We start from the raw sequence: 18,758 nt of genomic DNA, 5'->3' as shown, positions 1-18,758 counted from the left end.
TTCCCTATTAGTTTTAGGATTTTCTTCAGGACCACATCAGAAGAAGAATCTCTACTTTGATCCTTTTCAATGCAATTTCCCTTTAAAAACCATGGCAGGCTATATGCATATGGCATTTTACCCCAAGGTAATTGATGACCTTCTTTCAAAGTTTCATGTAGAGATTGAATTTCGTGTAGATCTAAAATTGGGACATTTTGGACCTCACAGTCTCCGTGAGCAGGAATCGAGCAATAATGCCCCTGTCCCATCTTTTAGAATTGGCTGTCAAGAGAGGAATGGAGCAACAATATCTATTTCCTTCTGTTTCCTGTCTTTCTGGAGGTTGGGCATGCCCATATCTATTCTGTCTTTTGATATAGGAGCTCATAACAGTGACAAAGTATCACATCCAAATTATTCTCCAAAGTTTTTTATCATCATCTCTTTCCTATACTTCTTTTCCCATTTACTTTACACTGAACAATCAGCTGTAACAGCCTGTATTTTTTTGTTTCTTATTATATGTCTAAAATATTCTAGCTTTCTATGTCTTTCCATTTTCTTCATTATCTTTAATACTTTTCCATTGGTCACCCTCTTGGTGCAAGAAATCCTTAATATCCTCTCATAAATCCACATTTCAAATGCTTCTTTTTATATATCTCACCATTTTGATTGCTTGCTGCGCAGTAGAACAGAGAGTACAGTACTCTTTCCCAAAGTCAAATTATAAGTTTTTATTGCACATTATAGTCTTCATCTTACTCTGTCTCTATCCCAACTTTTATTGCACGGCTGATCTCCCACTGTTTTATTTAGACAAATTCCAAAGGATATATATTTGTCAACATATTCCAATGTTCATTTTGGATTTTTAACTGCAATTATATCACAACATGGTGCCCCAGGTCCCTACTGCAGAGTATTTATCATGAGCAATACCATGATCAATGGCCTTGAGAGTCCCATGCTCTTCCTTATTTAGTCTCCCATTAGACTTTGGAATACAAAAGCAGGTCTTAGCTGCCAAAGAAGAGTCTGAGCAAACATGTCCCTGTAAATAGTGCTTTCTAGTGCTACACAGCACAATGAAACTCTCAGTAGTTTAGTGCTCCACACACACTTGACCAGGAGTCTTTAGCGAAGTAGTGGGCAATGAGTAATTTTTCCAGATGTTGTTGAATTGCAGCTCACAGCGTGTCTCACCATTTTCTGTGTTGGGTGGGGTTGATGGGAGTTAACAGTCTAAAATAATCTGAAAGGACGCATAGTGCTCACTCTGCTGTAAAATCTGTGTAATACCATCTTAACTGTGGGCGCATCCACACAAGGTGGAAAATGCGTGCCTTCCTGGATTTTTGCTGGGGCATCCAAATGACACCTCAGGTAAAAATGAATTCTTTCAGGACAAAGCAGGAAAACCCTGTTTTGTCTTGAAGTAATTTGGTACTGGAAAGATCCAGGACTTCCTGAAAGACCCATGTCCAACCCACTATGGGCTGTGTCTAGACTGTCCCTGTTGCAACCCAGAGCAGGAAACTGGACCCTCAGACAACAATCCACCACGCTTGGCTTCAGAAAAACAATCCTTTTTATTTGATGAAAGATGAATATGAAATAGAGGAAAAAATGCAAAGGTAAAAAGCCACAGTACAAATCAGCAACAAGATCATTAAACCCACAGCTAGACAGCTGAATCCTGGAACCTGTTAGCAAATCACTAACCGTACTTAGGGCAACTAGAAAAACCTCCGTGGAACAAGGCTACTTGGATCCGGAGACCTGCAAACGCTGGCACATGAATCTGGAACGATGCCTAGTCTGAAGCTGTATTCAGAGCAGTCATATTTAAAGCCAAGAAATCTATTGCAAGACACACCTGAAGATTTTGTTTGGATTTCCCTCAATCTAGCTGACCTGCGTAAACATTGGGCTTCTCCCCGATTCTGCCAAATCTGCCCCCGCCTATCATTAGGCAGGCCAGGTGCCTGATTCTCTGGAGAGCTAAATCTGGGAGGAAAAAGGAGTGAACCGTCTCCGCTTTGCTCGGAATGTATGTTCTCATGGGAATCTTGACTTTCGCTTTGCAAGGCTGTAGGATTTTCACTACTCAACTCATCTTCATCTAAACCGGCCTCAGAATTCACATGGGCATCAGGAAATACATGAACATCAGGAAATACAATCAGAGTCAGGTTCAAGTTCATACACAGGCTGAACCCCAACAGTCCCCTCAGAATTTCTGGGACTATCGAGGGGGCCATTCACACAACCCTCTCAAAAGTCCCAGAAAATTCAGAGGGCTGTAACTCCCTCCCAACCCTCCAGCCTTACAACTCAACAAATAACCTAACTTGCTGCCATTTCTCCTTCTCCGGAGCTCTCCTAGCACGTAGAAAAGATGCTCCAGAAGAAGGGTAGAGAAGGAAAATTTCTCCTGGTCCCCCCTTCTCCTGGTGTATGATTTCTACCTTTCAGGTAGCAACTGCAAAAATCAAGATCTTTGTTCAAATATTAAGCTGGCTTAAACTAGATCAGCGGTTCACAAACTGTGCTCCGGGGAGCCATTGGGGCTCTGGGAGCCATTGGTGCTCAGGGATTCCGTGGGCGCTCCACCTCCTCTAAGGTTGTTGTTGTTGTTGTTGTTGTTGTTGTTATTTTAAAAGCTGGCCATCTGTTGGAGGTGCTTTGATTTACTGCATGGCAGAAGAGGGTTGGACTGGATGGCCCCTGGGGATCGTCCATTGAAATACTCTTAAGTTTATGTTGGTTAAAATTGTTCTTTATTTTAAATATAATTTTTTTGCACTGTGTGAATTAGTTCACACAAATACTTTCCATCCATCTGCTACACACACACACACACACACACACACACACACAGATACATACACGCATACACATACATATATACACATTTCTTGGGGTTCCACAAGAAACTTTTGCTTCAAGAAGGACTCCACAGCCTTTCTGAACTAAAAAATAGGGAAACATGGAATTTGAGCTCTTTAGCCAGTATTCTGTATATATCCTGCATATTTCCAAAAAAGCAAGAGATCACTTGGCTCAATACACGAATTTCTGCAGGAGAATTGAGTTCAAGCAACCTTCCATACATTCCAGGTGCAGAAATGCAAATTGGTTAGAAGGGTTGGCAGTCTTTCTTCTTCATAGCTGGAGGGGAATTGGCGACTGGACAGAATGAGGAAGAAGCAGAATAAAAATGGCCACCTGGGTCAAGAGAGCAGGAGGGCAGCCCAGCCCAGCAGGGATTCAGGTAACAGAAGTGCAGGGAGTATAAAGTGAGCACAAAGCTTCCTTTGCTCAAAGTGCCTGTGAAGGGGAGAAGAACAGGGCAGGGAGGATCACAAATCTGACTGAGTTGCCTTCCTCAAAGATCAGAATTGAACAAAGCACATTTTGGCCATCAGTCTATTTGACACACTTTCATTACCCTCCAGGGAATGTTGTACTAAGAACTGTTCCACTTAAGCTATTTCTTCAGAGGTTTTACCAAGTTGCATGCATCTACTGAAAGCAATTACAATGCCACTGCTATGTCAAAATAACTACTTGGGAATGCATTTTCCTATGGACCGCGTAGATTTTGCTGAGGAGGGAGCAGGCTTGTTTTCTGCAGCCCTGGAGACTAGGACTCTGAGCAATGAGTTCTAATGACAGGAAAGAAGATTCCATCTGATCATTAGGAAGAATTTCCTTGTTCTGTCTCCCAGGAGCCTGATTTGCCTTACTTTATAGTTGCTTGAGGTTGTTTTCCTCTTGCATTTTCTCCCAGGGCTGCTGCAGCTTTGCAAGAGTCCTAAAGGTTAATAGTATCAGAGTCTGCAGGCCTCTTTGCAACTATTGGCTTAGAGAGCAGCTCTTTGAGTTTAGGGACCGCCTTTTCTCCCAGGGAAAGATCTCCATTTTAGATTCTCCCCTGCCTTTTCCAGTTTGAGGAAAGACTTCAGACGTGCTGACGACTAAGCAGTTAGCTCTGGGAAAACCATTGCAAAAACTAAATTGAGTAAGCTATATTAAGCTATAGATAGTATATTATACATTATAGATAAGTATTAAGCTATATTGAATTAATATAGATAGTATATTGTGTATTGAGATGTATTGAGATATTATAGTTAGATAAACTTAATTGAGAAGATTGAGTTATATAGTTATAGAGAGAGAGTCTTCACTACTTTGTCTCCAGAACTAACCTTAAGTTATAGATAGGGAAAAACCTGCTTTTTTTTCTAAACCACAACAGCTTAAGGTTAGGGTGTAAAGATTCCAGGATCTTATCTGCCATCTGGAGAAAGAGTTACCTCTGTAACTAAAGAAAGGAAAGAATATTTTGTAGTTTTATCTATTCACTGTTTGTTTGCAACTGTGATGAACTGTGCCAAGTCTTCAAGGGCTTTGAATAAATAAATATCCTTTTTTGATGTTTAAAACCAGTAATAGTCTCAGTTGCTGAGTATCTCAAGCTTCTCAAGATAGACACTTGCGGTTCACTCAGGCATAGAGAGAAGCACGTCACAGTTTTATTTTCTATATCGTCTGGGCGGACGGCACATTCCTTACTGTAAGAAGAGTTGTTTATCACCACCTTGGAGTGTGGTGGAGATGCCTTCTTTCGAACAGAAGTGGTGGGGAATGCTTTGTGCTTTTTCTGCATGGCTGGCCCCTGAGGTCTCTTCCAACTCTAGAATTCCATGGTTCTATGACTCTATCCATTTGAACATTAGGAAGAACTTCCTTACTGAAAGAAGAGTTGTTCATCACCTCAGAGTGTGGTGGAGATGCCTTCTTTGTAGGCTTTTAATCAGTGGCTGTGGGGAATGCGTTGATTGTGCTTTTTCTGCATGGATTGCCCCTGAGGTCTCTTCCAACCCTAGGATTCCATGGTTCTGTGACTCTATCCATCTGAACATTAGGAAGAACTTCCTTACTGTAAGAAGACTTGTTTATCTCCACCACCTCAGAATGTGGTGGAGATGCCTCCTTTGTAGGCTTTTGATCAGAGGCTGTGGGGAATGCGTTGATTGTGCTTTTTCTGCATGGATTGCCCCTGAGGTCTCTTCCAACTCTAGGATTCCATGGTTCTGTGACTCTATCCATCTGAACATTAGGAAGAACTTCCTTACTGAAAGGAGAGTTGTTCATCATCTTCTCAGGGTGTGGTGGAGATGCTTTCTTTGGAGGCTTTTGAACAGAAGCTGTGGGGAATGCGTTGATTGTGCTTTTTTGCATGTATCGCCCCTGAGGTCTCTTCCAACTCTATGATTCTGTGACTCTATCCATCTGAACATTAGGAAGAACTTCCTTACTGAGTTGCTCATCACCACCTCAGAGTGTGGTGGAGATGCCTTCTTTGTAGGCTTTTGATCAGTGGCTGTGGGGAATGTGTTGATTGTGCTTTTTCTGCATGGATTGCCCCTGAGGTCTCTTCCAACTCTAGGATTCCATGGTTCTATGACTCTATCCATCTGAACATTAGGAAGAACTTCCTTACTGAAAGAAGAGTTGTTCATCATCTTCTCAGGGTGTGGTGGAGATGCCTTCTTTGGAGGCTTTTGAACAGAGGCTGTGGGGAATGGGTTGATTGTGCTTTTTCTGAATGGCAGAATGGGGTTGGACTGGATGGCGCCTGAGGTCTCTTCCAACTGTATGATTCCATGGTTTTATGTCTCTATAACCATCAAAGTGACAAGACCCGTCCAAGATATATGTGACACTGGCCTTGCATAGAGCCAGCCTGGTTCAGATGGGAGGGAATAAGATACGGGCTCAAGGAAAATATAGCAGCACTTGCTTTTGGGGATGCAGTCTCACTTCCTATTCTAGTTATATTACATTGAGAGGAAAGAAAGCTTCCACCACCACCACCCCATAAAGGAGGGGTTTAATAAAGTCTGTAGCCTTATAGACTATGAATTAAATTCTATAGAACTCAGTGGGATTTATTTCTAATGATGGGACATCTATCGGATTGCAGGAGTTCTGGGAGCAGCTGAGAAGACGATAGGGTGGAAATAATTCCTTCGGATGATAGCTAGAATGGTCTTTAACGCCTTGATCAGTCTTGCAGCGCTGGTCCTGGCTGGCTGTTTTATTTCTTCAGACCAAACAATGCCAAGCTGAATTGAATCCAAAGTAAATGGGGCCCCTCCTGTTAACAGATTTCCCTTTCTGATTGCCAGAGCCAGGAGTGGTGGGACATCTGAGCTTCACAGAGATTTTGGACACATCGCTCAAGGTCAGCTGGCAAGAACCTGTAGAGAAAAATGGCATCATTACAGGCAAGTATCGGCAAGCAGCCATTATAAAATGTGTTGTGAAAAATGGAGCGCGGGATGTGAGAAAAGGAAAGGTTGAGGTGTAGGAGACACATTGCATAGCCGTGATCAATAGGGCCAGCTTTTATCAGGATCCTCTGACTTCAAGCTTGTTGCTGTGACTACTTTTGTGAGACTCAAAAGTCAACAAAGATACGTTAGAGGGGTTATGGAGCCCATCATCACCTCTACTTCTTTCCCTTCATCCAACAAACTCCTTTTTTCCCTTACTGCCCCTCTCAGACTGGATGACTATGAAGAAATTCAGGTCCTAAATTGACAATACAGGCAATTTGACTTGCTAAAATGCATATCTTAATGTTAGTCTTAATCTTAACCCAAATTGGGGAGAAATAACTGTATGGGAAAGACTCTATGTTCTTGTGTTTCTTCACTAGTGTAATAATGAACAGCTAGTGATTTGGGTTGTTGTAGGTTTTTTTGGGCTATATGGCCATGGTCTAGAGGCATTCTCTCCTGACGTTTCGCCTGCATCTATGGTAAGCATCCTCAGAGGTAGTGAGGTCTGTTGGAACTAGGAAAAAGGATTTATATATCGGTGGAATGACCAGGGTGAGACAAAGGACTCTTGTCTGCTGGAGCTAGGTGTGAATGTTTCAACTGACCACCTTGATTAGCATATAATGGCCTGACAGTGCCTAGAGCAAACTTTCATTGAGAGGTGATTAGATGTCCTTGTTTGTTTCCTCTCTGTTGTTTTTTTTTAATATTGATAGTCAGATTTTGTTGATTTTCATTGTTTCCTCCTTTCTGTTGAAATTGTCCACATGCTTGTGGATTTCAATGGCTTCTCTGTGTAGTCTGACATTTCCTAGTTCCAACAGACCTCACTACCTCTGAGGATGTTTGCCATAGATGCAGGCAAAACGTCAGGAGAGAATGCCTCTAGACCATGGCCATATAGCCCGAAAAAACCTACAACAACTCAGTGATTCCGGCCGTGAAAGCCTTCGAAAATAGCTAGTCATTTGTTAAAAGGTGATGTCAGTTTGGGTATTGGACTGAAACTGCTATATTATGCATATATCTCTGGCATATTTCCCCCCTCTGTTATGTCAATTCCACTAGCTGCTGGTCCACTTCCGAGCACAATTCAAAGTGCTGGTCTTGGCCTATAAAGCCCTATACGGTTCTGGACCAGCTTACCTATCCAAATGTATCTCCCTCTACATCCCACCTCAGAATTTAAGATCATCCGGGGAGGCCCTGCACTTGGCCCTGCCGTCTTTGCAAATGCATTTGGTGGGAACGAGAGACAGGGCCTTCTTGGTGGTGGTCCCCCACCTGAAGAATGCTCTCCCTAGTAAAATTGGGTCGGCTTCATCCCTCCTCTCTCTTAGAAAGAGACAGAAAACATGGTTTTGGGATCAAGCATTTGGACTGTAACCTTGGCAGTGTTCACAATGTTTGAACTTTGACATAGACTTCAGACTGAGTCGTCGATCACTATATCAAATCTGGATTTGGCAATATGACAAATAATAATAATGTTTTAATGTATTTTAATTCAATGATTTATCTCATGCATAATGTTGTTATATTGTATTTTATATGTTATTTCTTTATTGTGTCAGGCAACCGAACAGTTGTATTACATTTTTGACAGAACAAACAAACAAACATACAAAAGACACAGAGTTTGCAAGCTTGGTAGTTGATTAAATGTCCTTTGACCAGCATCTGGCCACTTGGAGTGCTTCCGGTGTTGCTGCAAGAAGGTCCTCCCTTGTGCATGTGGCAGGGCTCAGGGTGCATTGCAGCAGGTGGTCAGTGGTTTGCTCTTCTCCACACTCGCATGTTGTGGATTCCACTTTGTAGCCCCATTTTTAAAGATTGGCTCTGCATCTCGGGGGGCCAGAGCTCAGTCTGTTCAGCACCTTCCAAGTCGCCCAGTTTTCTGTGTGCCCAGGGGGGAATCTCTCATTGGGTATCAGCCATTGATTGAGGTTCTGGGTTTGAGCCTGCCACTTTTGGACTCTTGCTTGCTGAGGTGTTTCAGCGAGTGTCTCTGTAGATCTAAGAAAACTATTTCTTGATTTAAGTCATTGGCGTGCTGGCTGATGCCCAAACAAGGGATGAGCTGGAGATGTCTCTGCCTTGGTCCTTTCACTATTGGCTGCTACTTCCCGGCGGATGTCAGGTGGTGCAATACCGGCTAAGCAGTGCAACTTCTCCAGTGGTGTAGGGCGCAGACACCCCGTGATAATGCGGCATGTCTCATTAAGAGCCACATCCACTGTTTTAGCGTGGTGAGATGTGTTCCACACTGGGCATGCATACTCAGCAGCAGAGTACCACAGCGCAAGGGCGGATGTCTTCATTGTATCTGGTTGTGATCCCCAGGTTGTGTCAGTCAGCTTTCGTATGATATTGTTTCTAGCACCCACTTTTTGCTTGATGTTCAGGCAGTGCTTCTTGTAGGTCAGAGCACAGTCCAGAGTGACTCCCAGGTATTTGGGTGCGCTGCAATGCTCCAGTGGGATTCCTTCCCAGGTGATCCTCAGAGCTCGGGATGCTTGTCTGTTCTTGAGATGAAAGGCACATGTCTGTGTTTTAGATGGATTAGGGATCAGCTGGTTTTCCCTGTAATAGGCAGTAAGAGCACCTAGAGCTTCGGAGAGCTTCTGTTCAACCATCTCAAAACTCCCTGCTTGAGCAGTAATGGCATGATCATCAGCATAGATGAAACTCTCTGTCCCTTCTGGCAGTGGCTGGTCATTTGTGTAAATGTTGAACATTGATGGAGCGAGCACGCTCCCCTGAGGCAGGCCGTTCTTCTGTTTCCGCCATCTGCTTCTCTGGCCCTGGACCTCAACAAAAAAGCTCCTGTTTTGTAGCAGGTTTCCTATGAGGCGGGTGAGGTAGTAGTCCTTTGTGATATTATAAATTTTTCTCAGGAGGAGGCGGTGGTTCACAGTATCATAGGCTGCTGACAGGTCTATAAAGACAACTCCTGTGATCTGCTGGCTTTCAAAGCCATCTTCTATGTGCTGAGTCAGGTTCAGCACTTGCGATGTGCAGCTTTTGCCTCTCTGTCCCTTCTGGCAGTGGCTGGTCATTTGTGTAGATGTTGAAAATGGATGGGGCAAGCGTGTTGTCGGCATCTAATTGTTGTCATTATAAGCCGCCCTGAGTCCCCCTTCGGGGGTTGAGAAAGACGGGGTGGAAATGTTGGAAATAAATAAATAAAAATAAATAATAAACTTCACTTACAGACATCACACCACTGGTTGTTTGCATAGAAAGAGAATGAACAACAGATCTGGCTTTTGCAGAAACTGAGTTCTTTCATTTTTATGAGTGTCAGATTGGCATAATCATCTGGAGGGTCATTCTTGAACGGAAGTGATAGCTTGTTGGTTGGGTGAGATGATAACTTGTCCCAAAAGTGTGGCAAACAATTTAACACTTGGGGCGGGAGAGAAAAGACTCCTTTTTATTCAAAATCATGCATTTCCCTTGAATGCTTGGGTGCTTTATAGAACGCTGCTTAGAAATCTACGAGTGGCTGGGAGCCTTCCACTTCATCACTTTGGTTCGTGGATGTCATTTGCTGCGACTTGGTTTTTAATTCTTGTGCACAGAATGAGAGGAAAGCGCAAAGGGCATTAGAAGGGAGCCAGCCAGCTTTGGTAAATTGCCCATTGCTCTCATTGTAGATTTCGGTATCTCCCTTTCTCCCTTGGTAAACTCTGATTTATGAGGGCCGGGATGCAGACGGACAGTTTGTGATTGGATGTACTGCTCTCTCATACAGAATTTACTCCAGATCAACAGAAAATTATTTCTGAAACTCCTCTGGTCATTAGTTTCAGTTAGACTGCAGTTTGCTAATGCCAGACTTTGAGAGACACTTCTCCTGCCTTAAACTTGAGTCAGGCAAAGCCAACTTTTCTCTGCCTTTTTGATTCTTTGGAGTGCTCAGATGGCACTGCCTGTGCTTTTTAAAATTAGAAGCCATTTTTTAAAACTTGACATATGTCCCAAAATTCTCCCTTTGCAGTTCTTTTGTAGGCTCAGTTCCTTTTTGGGAACATTGAGTCAAGAAATGAAGCTTATGTATTACAAAAAGGCTCTTTGAGGAAAGATTCAGTTTCATCAATTTGATAGAGAGCTTTAAAAGTGTATGTTAAGTTCACTCATCAAGAAATTCACATTCTTCAGTGCCACAGGCACTGTGCTGGTACGGCTGTACCAGGAGCTCCAAATTTATTTGCTTTGTATTAAATGTTTGCTTGCAGCCCTGGGTTTCAGGGTCTCTGCAGATAGGTGGCTTCCTTTGGTTGCAGTCATAGGGCAAGTCACCTGTCCATCATTGTTAAGTTTTGGTTCCGCCCCTTGCTCAGGGCAATTGGGAAGGGGAGGGAGCCATTTATTAGTCAGTCTCAGCAAGGAAAACTAATGTACAGGACGTGTGCAAGCTTCCCCTGTACAAAAGCTTCAACCCTTAAGACTTTCCAGGGGAGAACAGTCTTAAGAGCATCCAAGGCTTTCCGGGGGAAAACAGGCTTAAGAGTCTCCAAAGATTTCCAGGAAAACAGCCCTAAAGACCAAAGAACTCCAGCTGGAGAATATCTAAACCTTCACTGGTAGGTCCACTCGGTGCTTCGAGATGCAGTTCGACCCGGTAGGCGGGTCCCAAACCGTTCAGGGCTTTGTATGTAAGAACCTGTACCTTGAATTGGGTCCGGCAGATGAATGGCAGCCAGTGGAGCCGCTCCCTGTAAGGCGCCCCAGTTAGCAACCTGGCCGCCGCCCGTTGGATCATCTGAAATTTCCGTGGCGTTTTCAAGGGCAGCCCCATGTAGAATGCATTGCAGTAATCCAATCTAGAGGTGACTAAGGCATGGACCACTTTGGCCAGATCTGCCTTCCCGAGGTATGGTCACAGTTGGCGCACGAGTTTTTGTTGTGCAAAGGCCCTCCTGGCCACCACCGATGCCTGAGCCTCAAACGTAAGTGAAGAATCCAGGAGGATTCAAGCAAGAAGACTCTTATAATGCTTGCCACGCTACAACTGTTGAACCATAGCACAGGGCTTTCTCTTCCGGTGGAAAGAAAAGTGGCCACTTCCTGTTGCCCTCACTGATGGTCCTTCAAAGATCCAACCTCAGCTCATAGCCTCTCATCTCCAACTTGCGTCCAGAATAAAGTGTCATGTCTTCCAACTCATGGCAAGAATACAATGTGGAAATAAATAAAATGTGAACACTCATGAAGGTCAGGCATACACTCAATTGTCTATTTTATCATTTGCCCCTTGACTGTTCAGCCACCATCCAACTTGATTCTCAATCAATCAAGACTTTATTAAGGTCCATGACCAGCACAGAGTGGGGCCCAAACGCCCTGGGAAGGGGAAACATAGTTCTCTAGAGAGGCAGTCATAAAAATATTAGAAAACAGTTTTCAAAACTCTGTTTAAAGACACAGTTAACATCATCATCATCATCATATTTAATTACTTATTAATTGGCCTCCATCCGAGAATGCTCTAGGTGATTTACAGCTAAATTGTAAAAGATAAAATACATACATACAGAATTTAAAAATTAACAGAGACCGAATGCTCTAGTAAAAAGCCCGGTCTTAAGTGCGAGAATAAAAGGCCCCAAGTCATGCATGGCTCTCAGGTAGGGCAGCAAGGAATTCCATAAGGCAGAAATAGAGAAAGCCCATCTGCGTCTGGTCCTTTCCAAGTGCACTTCTCTAGGACCCGGTATATAGAGTAAGTTGCGTTGGGCTGGTCGTTGCGACCTCCGATGATGGGAGAAGGAGAGGCGGTCCCCAAGGTACGATGGACCCTGGCCATAAAGAGTTTTAAAGGTCAGAACTAGCATCTTATACAGGCCACGGTACTCAGTTGGAAGCCAATGTAAATGTTGCAGCACTGGTGTTATATGGCATTTCATGGGTGTTCTTGTGAGTAACCTGGCTGCCGCATTCTGAACAATACAGAGCTTTCGGGTCGTAGACATCGGAAGGCCAACATACAGTGTGTGCTGTCGCTCCATCCTCTATGATGAAGAGCCATCAGGACTAGAAACCTAGTGTTGCGATCTTTACTGCCACTGTTTTAATCCATGTGGACTGGAAGTCATCCCTCATGGTTAGAGGGGCAAGACCATGAGGGGAGAAGGACAGGCATAGCGAGTAGATGAGGATGGCTGTCCATACTCTCGCCTCCACTTTCACGAAGCTTGTCTCCAATCACAGGATGGTGTTAGAGGCTTTATTCTCTTCTCTCGTATTTGAGGATCCTAAAAACTATTGTTTGCTTCCACCCATCCTCCTAAAGTGGGCACTTCTACTGTTGTGACTCAGGTAACAGAGATTGTCTTACACAGCAATTGAAGTGTTAACAGCAGTCTTTAATGAGTCTCTAACTGAAAAGAGCACTTAACATCAGTGCAATTAGCAAAACAAAAGAGCCTTCAGGCAGGTAAACAAAGAAGTGATAAGCGCATCTTCCAGGACTTGAGCTCAGCAAAAAGGAAAGCAGGAGTTAACAAGAGCATGTGGCAAACACAAAATCAAAACAGCTCCTTAATCAAGCAGAGTCCAGAGCAATAACAAAGTCCGATAAGCAGTTGCGTAGTCCAAAGACGATTCCAAGGTCAGGAGCAGGATGAAGTCACTTGCATAGAACGGTTCCGAAGTCAAGATACACAAGGCAGGAAAGCTGGATACCAGGGACCCAAACAGAGGTTAGGCAGCACAAAACACATAAGCAACACTTTGTCTTCTGCAAACTTACACATCCCAGCATGCTCAATTTATTCACAGTCACCATCATTTGATTGATCTTCATTACTAGCATCTGAATCATTTCCCTCAGCTGCTGCCTCTTGGCCATGCCAACACTGCCATCGTTGATCCAATTCCTGATCCTGCCAAGCAAGATGAACCTTCCTTCCAAGTATCTTGGAACCCATCGAACTCATCACTGGATGTAGCTTGGGTGCATATGTCCCTAATGTTCTTAACAAGAGTCCAATCCAGTTCCTCCTCCATTTCATCCTCACTGGCTTCCAATTCCCCTGAACTGGAATTGTCAGCTGTATCTTTAAGTCTCTTACTCAGGGTATCGTTATCACTGTCAGACTCACTGGCAACCCGCTTTACTCCCCGGTAATCTGACTCTACTAAGTCCTCAGGGCCGAACCCTGCAAAGTCCTCCAAATCGCTCGGGGCCAAAATGATATCACGAATGTGCTTCAGCTGACGCTGATCCAGGTCTGACTCAGCATCACTCCTCCTTCTCCTGCAACTGGTAGTAGATACGCTGCTGTGACGCTGAGCCTCAACATCTACCCTTGCTGCAGAAAACTCTACCAGGCCTTTCCTTCTCATAAGAATCTCTGTGCATCTAATCCTTCGAAAATATCCCCTCTGTCAGGTTTTACAATGTATTGTAATGTAATATAGCTGAGTCGTGCACTGCTAATAGGCTTCTATTGGAAATGCTGAGTCATGCATTAACTGTATATAGGGAATCATTTGGGGAATGTGTTCTGGCCTGGTCCAAATGAGTGTTAATGATGCAATCCTGGGGCTGAGTTAAGTCAATGAGTTGGGAACCAATCAGTGATTGCTATGTGTAAATGTACAGAATTGTATATAAGGAAGTCATGTACAGTGTATTCTCTCTCCTTCTGCTGTGATGCTGTTTGCTGAAGGCTCTGTGTAATTTATTAAAGGAACCTGTCTGCTAAGACAAGATATAACTTTGTGCTGTGGTAAGGTTGTAGTGTCATCTAGATTGGAGGGGGAAACAATGGTAAAACTGACAAAAGCCGGGCATGTGCTCAAGTGCCTGTAAAGAGTTCCAGAGCGACTGCAGTTTGTGGGAGCAGTTGACTGAAAATACTGTGCAGGAAGAAGCTACTGGAAAGCGCTGAAGTTGTGCAACTGATCTGCTGCTGAATTGTGAGATAAAGTGCGATACCCTCCCAGATTTCTCTCTTTCTTTTTTTATTACTTGTTCGTATCCAATAAATAAGTTCCCTTCTATTTCTCTTCACCTATGCAATCTTGAATTAGGACTCAGATTAATTGGGTCTTCACTTCTGTACTGCCTCTTGGCCCTTGACAAATCCGTTCCCTGCAAAAACTTTGAGAAACGTGTGTGCCAAGTTTTTCTAAAATGTACAAAGGTGCATATAACTTCAACCAATAAGTGGAAAGATATTTTTGACTTTTTTCATCTCATGTGAAAGTTAAACCAGTGAACATTGACATTCCTTTCTCACTAGCTGAACAAAGGACATCAAAAAACCCCATATGATCTACTGGAATACATTAATTACCAAAGCATAACCACAATATCAGTAATATAATATATGAATCAAGCTTTCTGAAGGCTTTGCTCTGAAAAGCAGCACAAAAATTATTTAAATACAGGAATAAATGTATGCTGAGGGGGAAAATGATGAGTGGGTCCTTACCATTTCCTTTCATTTATCAGTTAAATTGTCTATTGTCCAACACAGCAGGCAATAAATCCACCCGCAAATGCTGGGTGAGACTCCACAGCATAAAGGCTGAAAACATAATAAAGCCAAAATGTGGAATTTTATAAAAAAAGGATGGAAGGTATGTAATTTTGTTGGAAAATGGTTTAACAAGCTGGGATGAAAAGTCTCTATCTGATTATACAAGATATGCCTCTGTAGTGGGCAAAAGTTGCCATCACAAACAGGAACTGAGGGAAGAAAGGTACAAATGAGATGGTAATCAACTCAGAGGAACATGCTGAGAAAGTTTAAATAATTGTGGCGCTTGTGGGGATTTCCATTCTGGGCAGCCACCCACCTGTGCGCAGACTTTTAAGCACGGTGAAGTGTTTCATCTCGCTTTTCAAGCCATGAACAGCCCTTCCATTGTCCTGATCTGTACAACAGCTGACCCTCCGTCGTACTTTTCTCTCGCTCTCTGCCTGTTTAGCCCTTTGTGCCTTTGCTCTTCTCCCCTCTCCATCATCTGCCTTCCATGCACTTCCCTTGAGTTTCTATAACCTGATTTTTTTTCAATTTGGCTTTTGATTTTACTTGTTCTTTTTCCCTCTCTCTCTCTCTCCTCTAAGCCCCCAGTGACAATTTGATTGACTCTGAAGCACATTTGCGAACCTTTCTTGTGACAGTCTCCATAGAGCTGGTTGGAAAGGTTTGCTTGAAAGCACAAGGCCTGTTGAAAAGAGGTGCCAAAAAGGACCACCCAAGCAATCAGGGAGCTATTCTGCTCCGGAGAAAGATTAAGGTGGTATCGAAACAGCTTCATTGGCTGCCGATAAGTTCCTGGCCAAATTCAAGGTACAGGTCATGATCTATAAAGCCCGAAACGTTCAAGGAGCTCCACTGGCTGCCATTCATTTACCGGACCCAATTCAAGATGCAGGTTCTTACCTACAAAGCCCTGAACGGTTTGGGACCCGTTTACCTGCATGACTGCATCTCTGTATACGAACCCACGTGATCTCTTCATTCATCTGGAGAGGCCCTGCTCTTGATCCCGCCAGCATCGCAGGCGCGATTGGTGGGGACGAGAGAGAGGGCCTTTTCGGTGGTGGCCCCTCAACTCTGGAACTCACTCCCTAAAGACACCAGACAGGCCCCAACCTTGGCAGTCTTTAGGAGGAGCTTGAAGACGTGGTTGTTCCAGTGTGCCTTCCCAGAATAATGATCCCATAGCACTTTGTCCTCCAAAGCACTTTATATTTAGGTTCTTGTGGGTTTTTTCGGGCTATAGGGCCATGTTCTATAGGGCCAAACACGAATCAAGGAACATGAAAGGCATGGCAGACTACTTCAACCAGAGAAATCAGCCATAGCAGAGCACCTGATGAACCAGCCTGGACACAGCATATTATTTGAGAACACAGAAGTGCTGGACCACTCCAACAACCACCATGTCAGACTACACAGAGAAGCCATTGAAATCCACAAGAAGCATGTGGACAATTTCAACAGAAAGGAAGAGACCATGAAAATGAACAAAATCTGGCTACCAGTATTAAAAAACGCTAAAATTACAACAGAAAAACAGCAGAGAGGAAACAACCAGGCACATCTTAACACCTCTTAACAAAAGATTTTCCCAGGCTCAGCCAGGCCTTCAAATGCTAATGAAGGTGGTCAGTTGAAACATTCACACCTAGCTCCAGCAGAGAAGAGCTCTTTGCCCCACCCCAGCCATTCCACAGATATATAAACCCATTGTCCTAATTCCAACAGACCTCACTACCTCTGAGGATGCTTGCCATAGATGCAGGCGAAACGTCAGGAGAAATGCCTCTAAAACATGACCCTATAGTCCGAAAAAACCCACAAGAACCTAGTGGTTCCAGCCATGAAAGCCTTCGACAATACACTTTATATTTTTTAGATCTGCTCGTATGCCCTTCCACAAACGCCTCTATCACTTTTCGTCCATGTCCCAGCATTATTTCCATTTTAACTTTACATTTGGCCTTCCCACTGTTTTCAATTGCGTGTTGTCTTATTGATAATGTTGTATATTTTATTGTCTATATTTTATTTTAATTGCTTGTACTGTTGTTGTTTTGCTTGTATTGTTGTATTCGGGCTCGGCCTCATGTAAGCCGCACTGAGTCCCTTGGGGAGATGGTAGCGGGGTACAAATTTATTTATTTCTCGTGTCAGGGCAGCCATTCAATTATACACTATTACATTTCTAACAGAACAAAGCAAACAAACAGAGAAAATACAAAACTTGTGAGTTTGGTAGTTGATTAAATGTCCTTTGACCAGTATCTGGCCACTTGGAGTGCCTCTGGTGTTGCTGCAAGAAGGTCCTCCCTTGTGCATGTGGCAGGGCTCAGGTTGCATTGCAGCAGGTGGTCTGTGGTTTGCTCCTCTCCGCACTTGCATGTTGAGGATTCCACTTTGTAGCTCCATTTCTGAAGGTTGGCTCTGCATCTCGTGCTGCCAGAGCGCAGTCTGTTCAGCGCCTTCCAAGTCGCCCAGTCTTCAGTGTGCCCAGGGGGGAGTCTCTCATTTGGTATCAGCCATTGGTTGAGGTGCTGAGTTTGAGCCTGCCACTTTTGGACTCTCGCTTGCTGAGGCGTTCCAGCGAGTGTCTCTGTAGATCTTAGAAAACTATGTCTGGATTTAAGTCGTTGGTACAAATAAAGTGTTATTATTATTTATTATTATTGCTTGAAACCCTCTAAAAGCAGGAGGGGAGCCTCTAGGTCCGTGTTAGTGAGCTATATTTAGAGACACGTCTTTCGAAGACACCTCTGATAATATCATCTTGAATGCTTTGTCCTTTTCTTCCTCCTTCCAGGCTATCAAATCTCCTGGGAGGTGTATAGCAGGAATGAATCCCGTCTTGCTCACACTCTTGCGAACACAACCCTTGAGTACAAAATTACAGGCCTGTCGTCGCTTACCACCTACACAATAGAGGTAGCAGCAATGACAGCCAAGGGAACAGGCTCCATCACATCGTCGACAATTTCATCAGGAGTGCCTCCAGGTGAATACAACAGAGTTTAGAATATCAGTGTAATATATCTAATTAGCCCTTTCTTTGGTAAAACCAAGGAACTGTTCAGGGTCACAGAAGCTGCAAAAAGAGAAAGGCAGAAATAACAAAGCTGTGTATTGTTTCCCAATGACTCCAGGAAAACTTGGTTGGGATGCCATCCCAGTGTCAGATAATGGGGCCCTTTGAGGTTAATGGTAAAACGAGTCGATGTTCCCATTCAATTACAGCAATCCAGTTCGATTAATGCCACGTAGTTAACGGCCATCTGTGCCCATGTCTACATCTGCAGGAATGTCTCAAGAGGAGGAAGAGAGGCTAGGAATTTGGACTCCAGCAAGATGGATGGATTGAAGAGAGGGGAATGGGTTGGCATACTGCTTGCTCTTCATTTCCTATTCTTAGTGTTATCACTCAGAGCACAAAAGTTGCAATAAGGGAGGGGGAGCGAATAGCAGCTGAGGTTAGGGAATCGGCAAAAGAAGGAGCTTTCCCACAAACTTACTCCTTCCACATCCTCTTAATCACACATGTGCCATTTTTTCCACATACAAAGAGCAAGCATTATAAACGCAATATTTGCTTTGTTCTGCCTATTATCCTCTTTGAACCTTTAATTGAGAACCATAGGCTTACCAATCTTGAGGCTTATGCAAGTATTGAAAGAGACAATTCACAATTAAATGTCTTTCAGTACTTCTGAAAAGGCATGTTTCCTTAGGAGAATGCCTGGGCTGCCTCCAGCTTTGATACGCAGCCTCCTGGTTTGGAATCAGGATACTCAGCCAGGGACCAACAGCACGAGAAAGAGGTTGTCTTCCTTTACCGACTGCCTTTGCTGGAAGCTGCTCATTGCCCACTGGGAGGAAGGAGTATGTTGGGCGCCAGACAGATCTTTGGTGCAATGTT

The 18,758-nt window shown here is 43.7% G+C and overlaps 1 protein-coding gene across 5 annotated transcripts in view; it reads left to right on the top strand.

The window, feature by feature from the left end:
• Nucleotides 1-18,758, top strand: part of LOC132782172 (protein sidekick-1) — a 986,469-nt gene that overhangs the window by 646,637 nt on the left and 321,074 nt on the right. For all 5 annotated transcript variants that reach the window (XM_067473286.1, XM_067473289.1, XM_067473288.1 and 2 more), the window contains exons 20-21: nucleotides 6,186-6,284; nucleotides 17,649-17,840. In XM_067473286.1, the coding sequence (XP_067329387.1) occupies nucleotides 6,186-6,284; nucleotides 17,649-17,840 (291 nt within the window). The remainder of the gene's footprint in view (nucleotides 1-6,185; nucleotides 6,285-17,648; nucleotides 17,841-18,758) is intronic.

The sequence above is a fragment of the Anolis sagrei genome, chromosome X (assembly GCF_037176765.1).
Source record: "Anolis sagrei isolate rAnoSag1 chromosome X, rAnoSag1.mat, whole genome shotgun sequence".
Taxonomy (NCBI): Eukaryota; Metazoa; Chordata; class Lepidosauria; order Squamata; family Dactyloidae; genus Anolis; species Anolis sagrei.
This window is presented reverse-complemented; position numbering and strand designations above follow the sequence as displayed.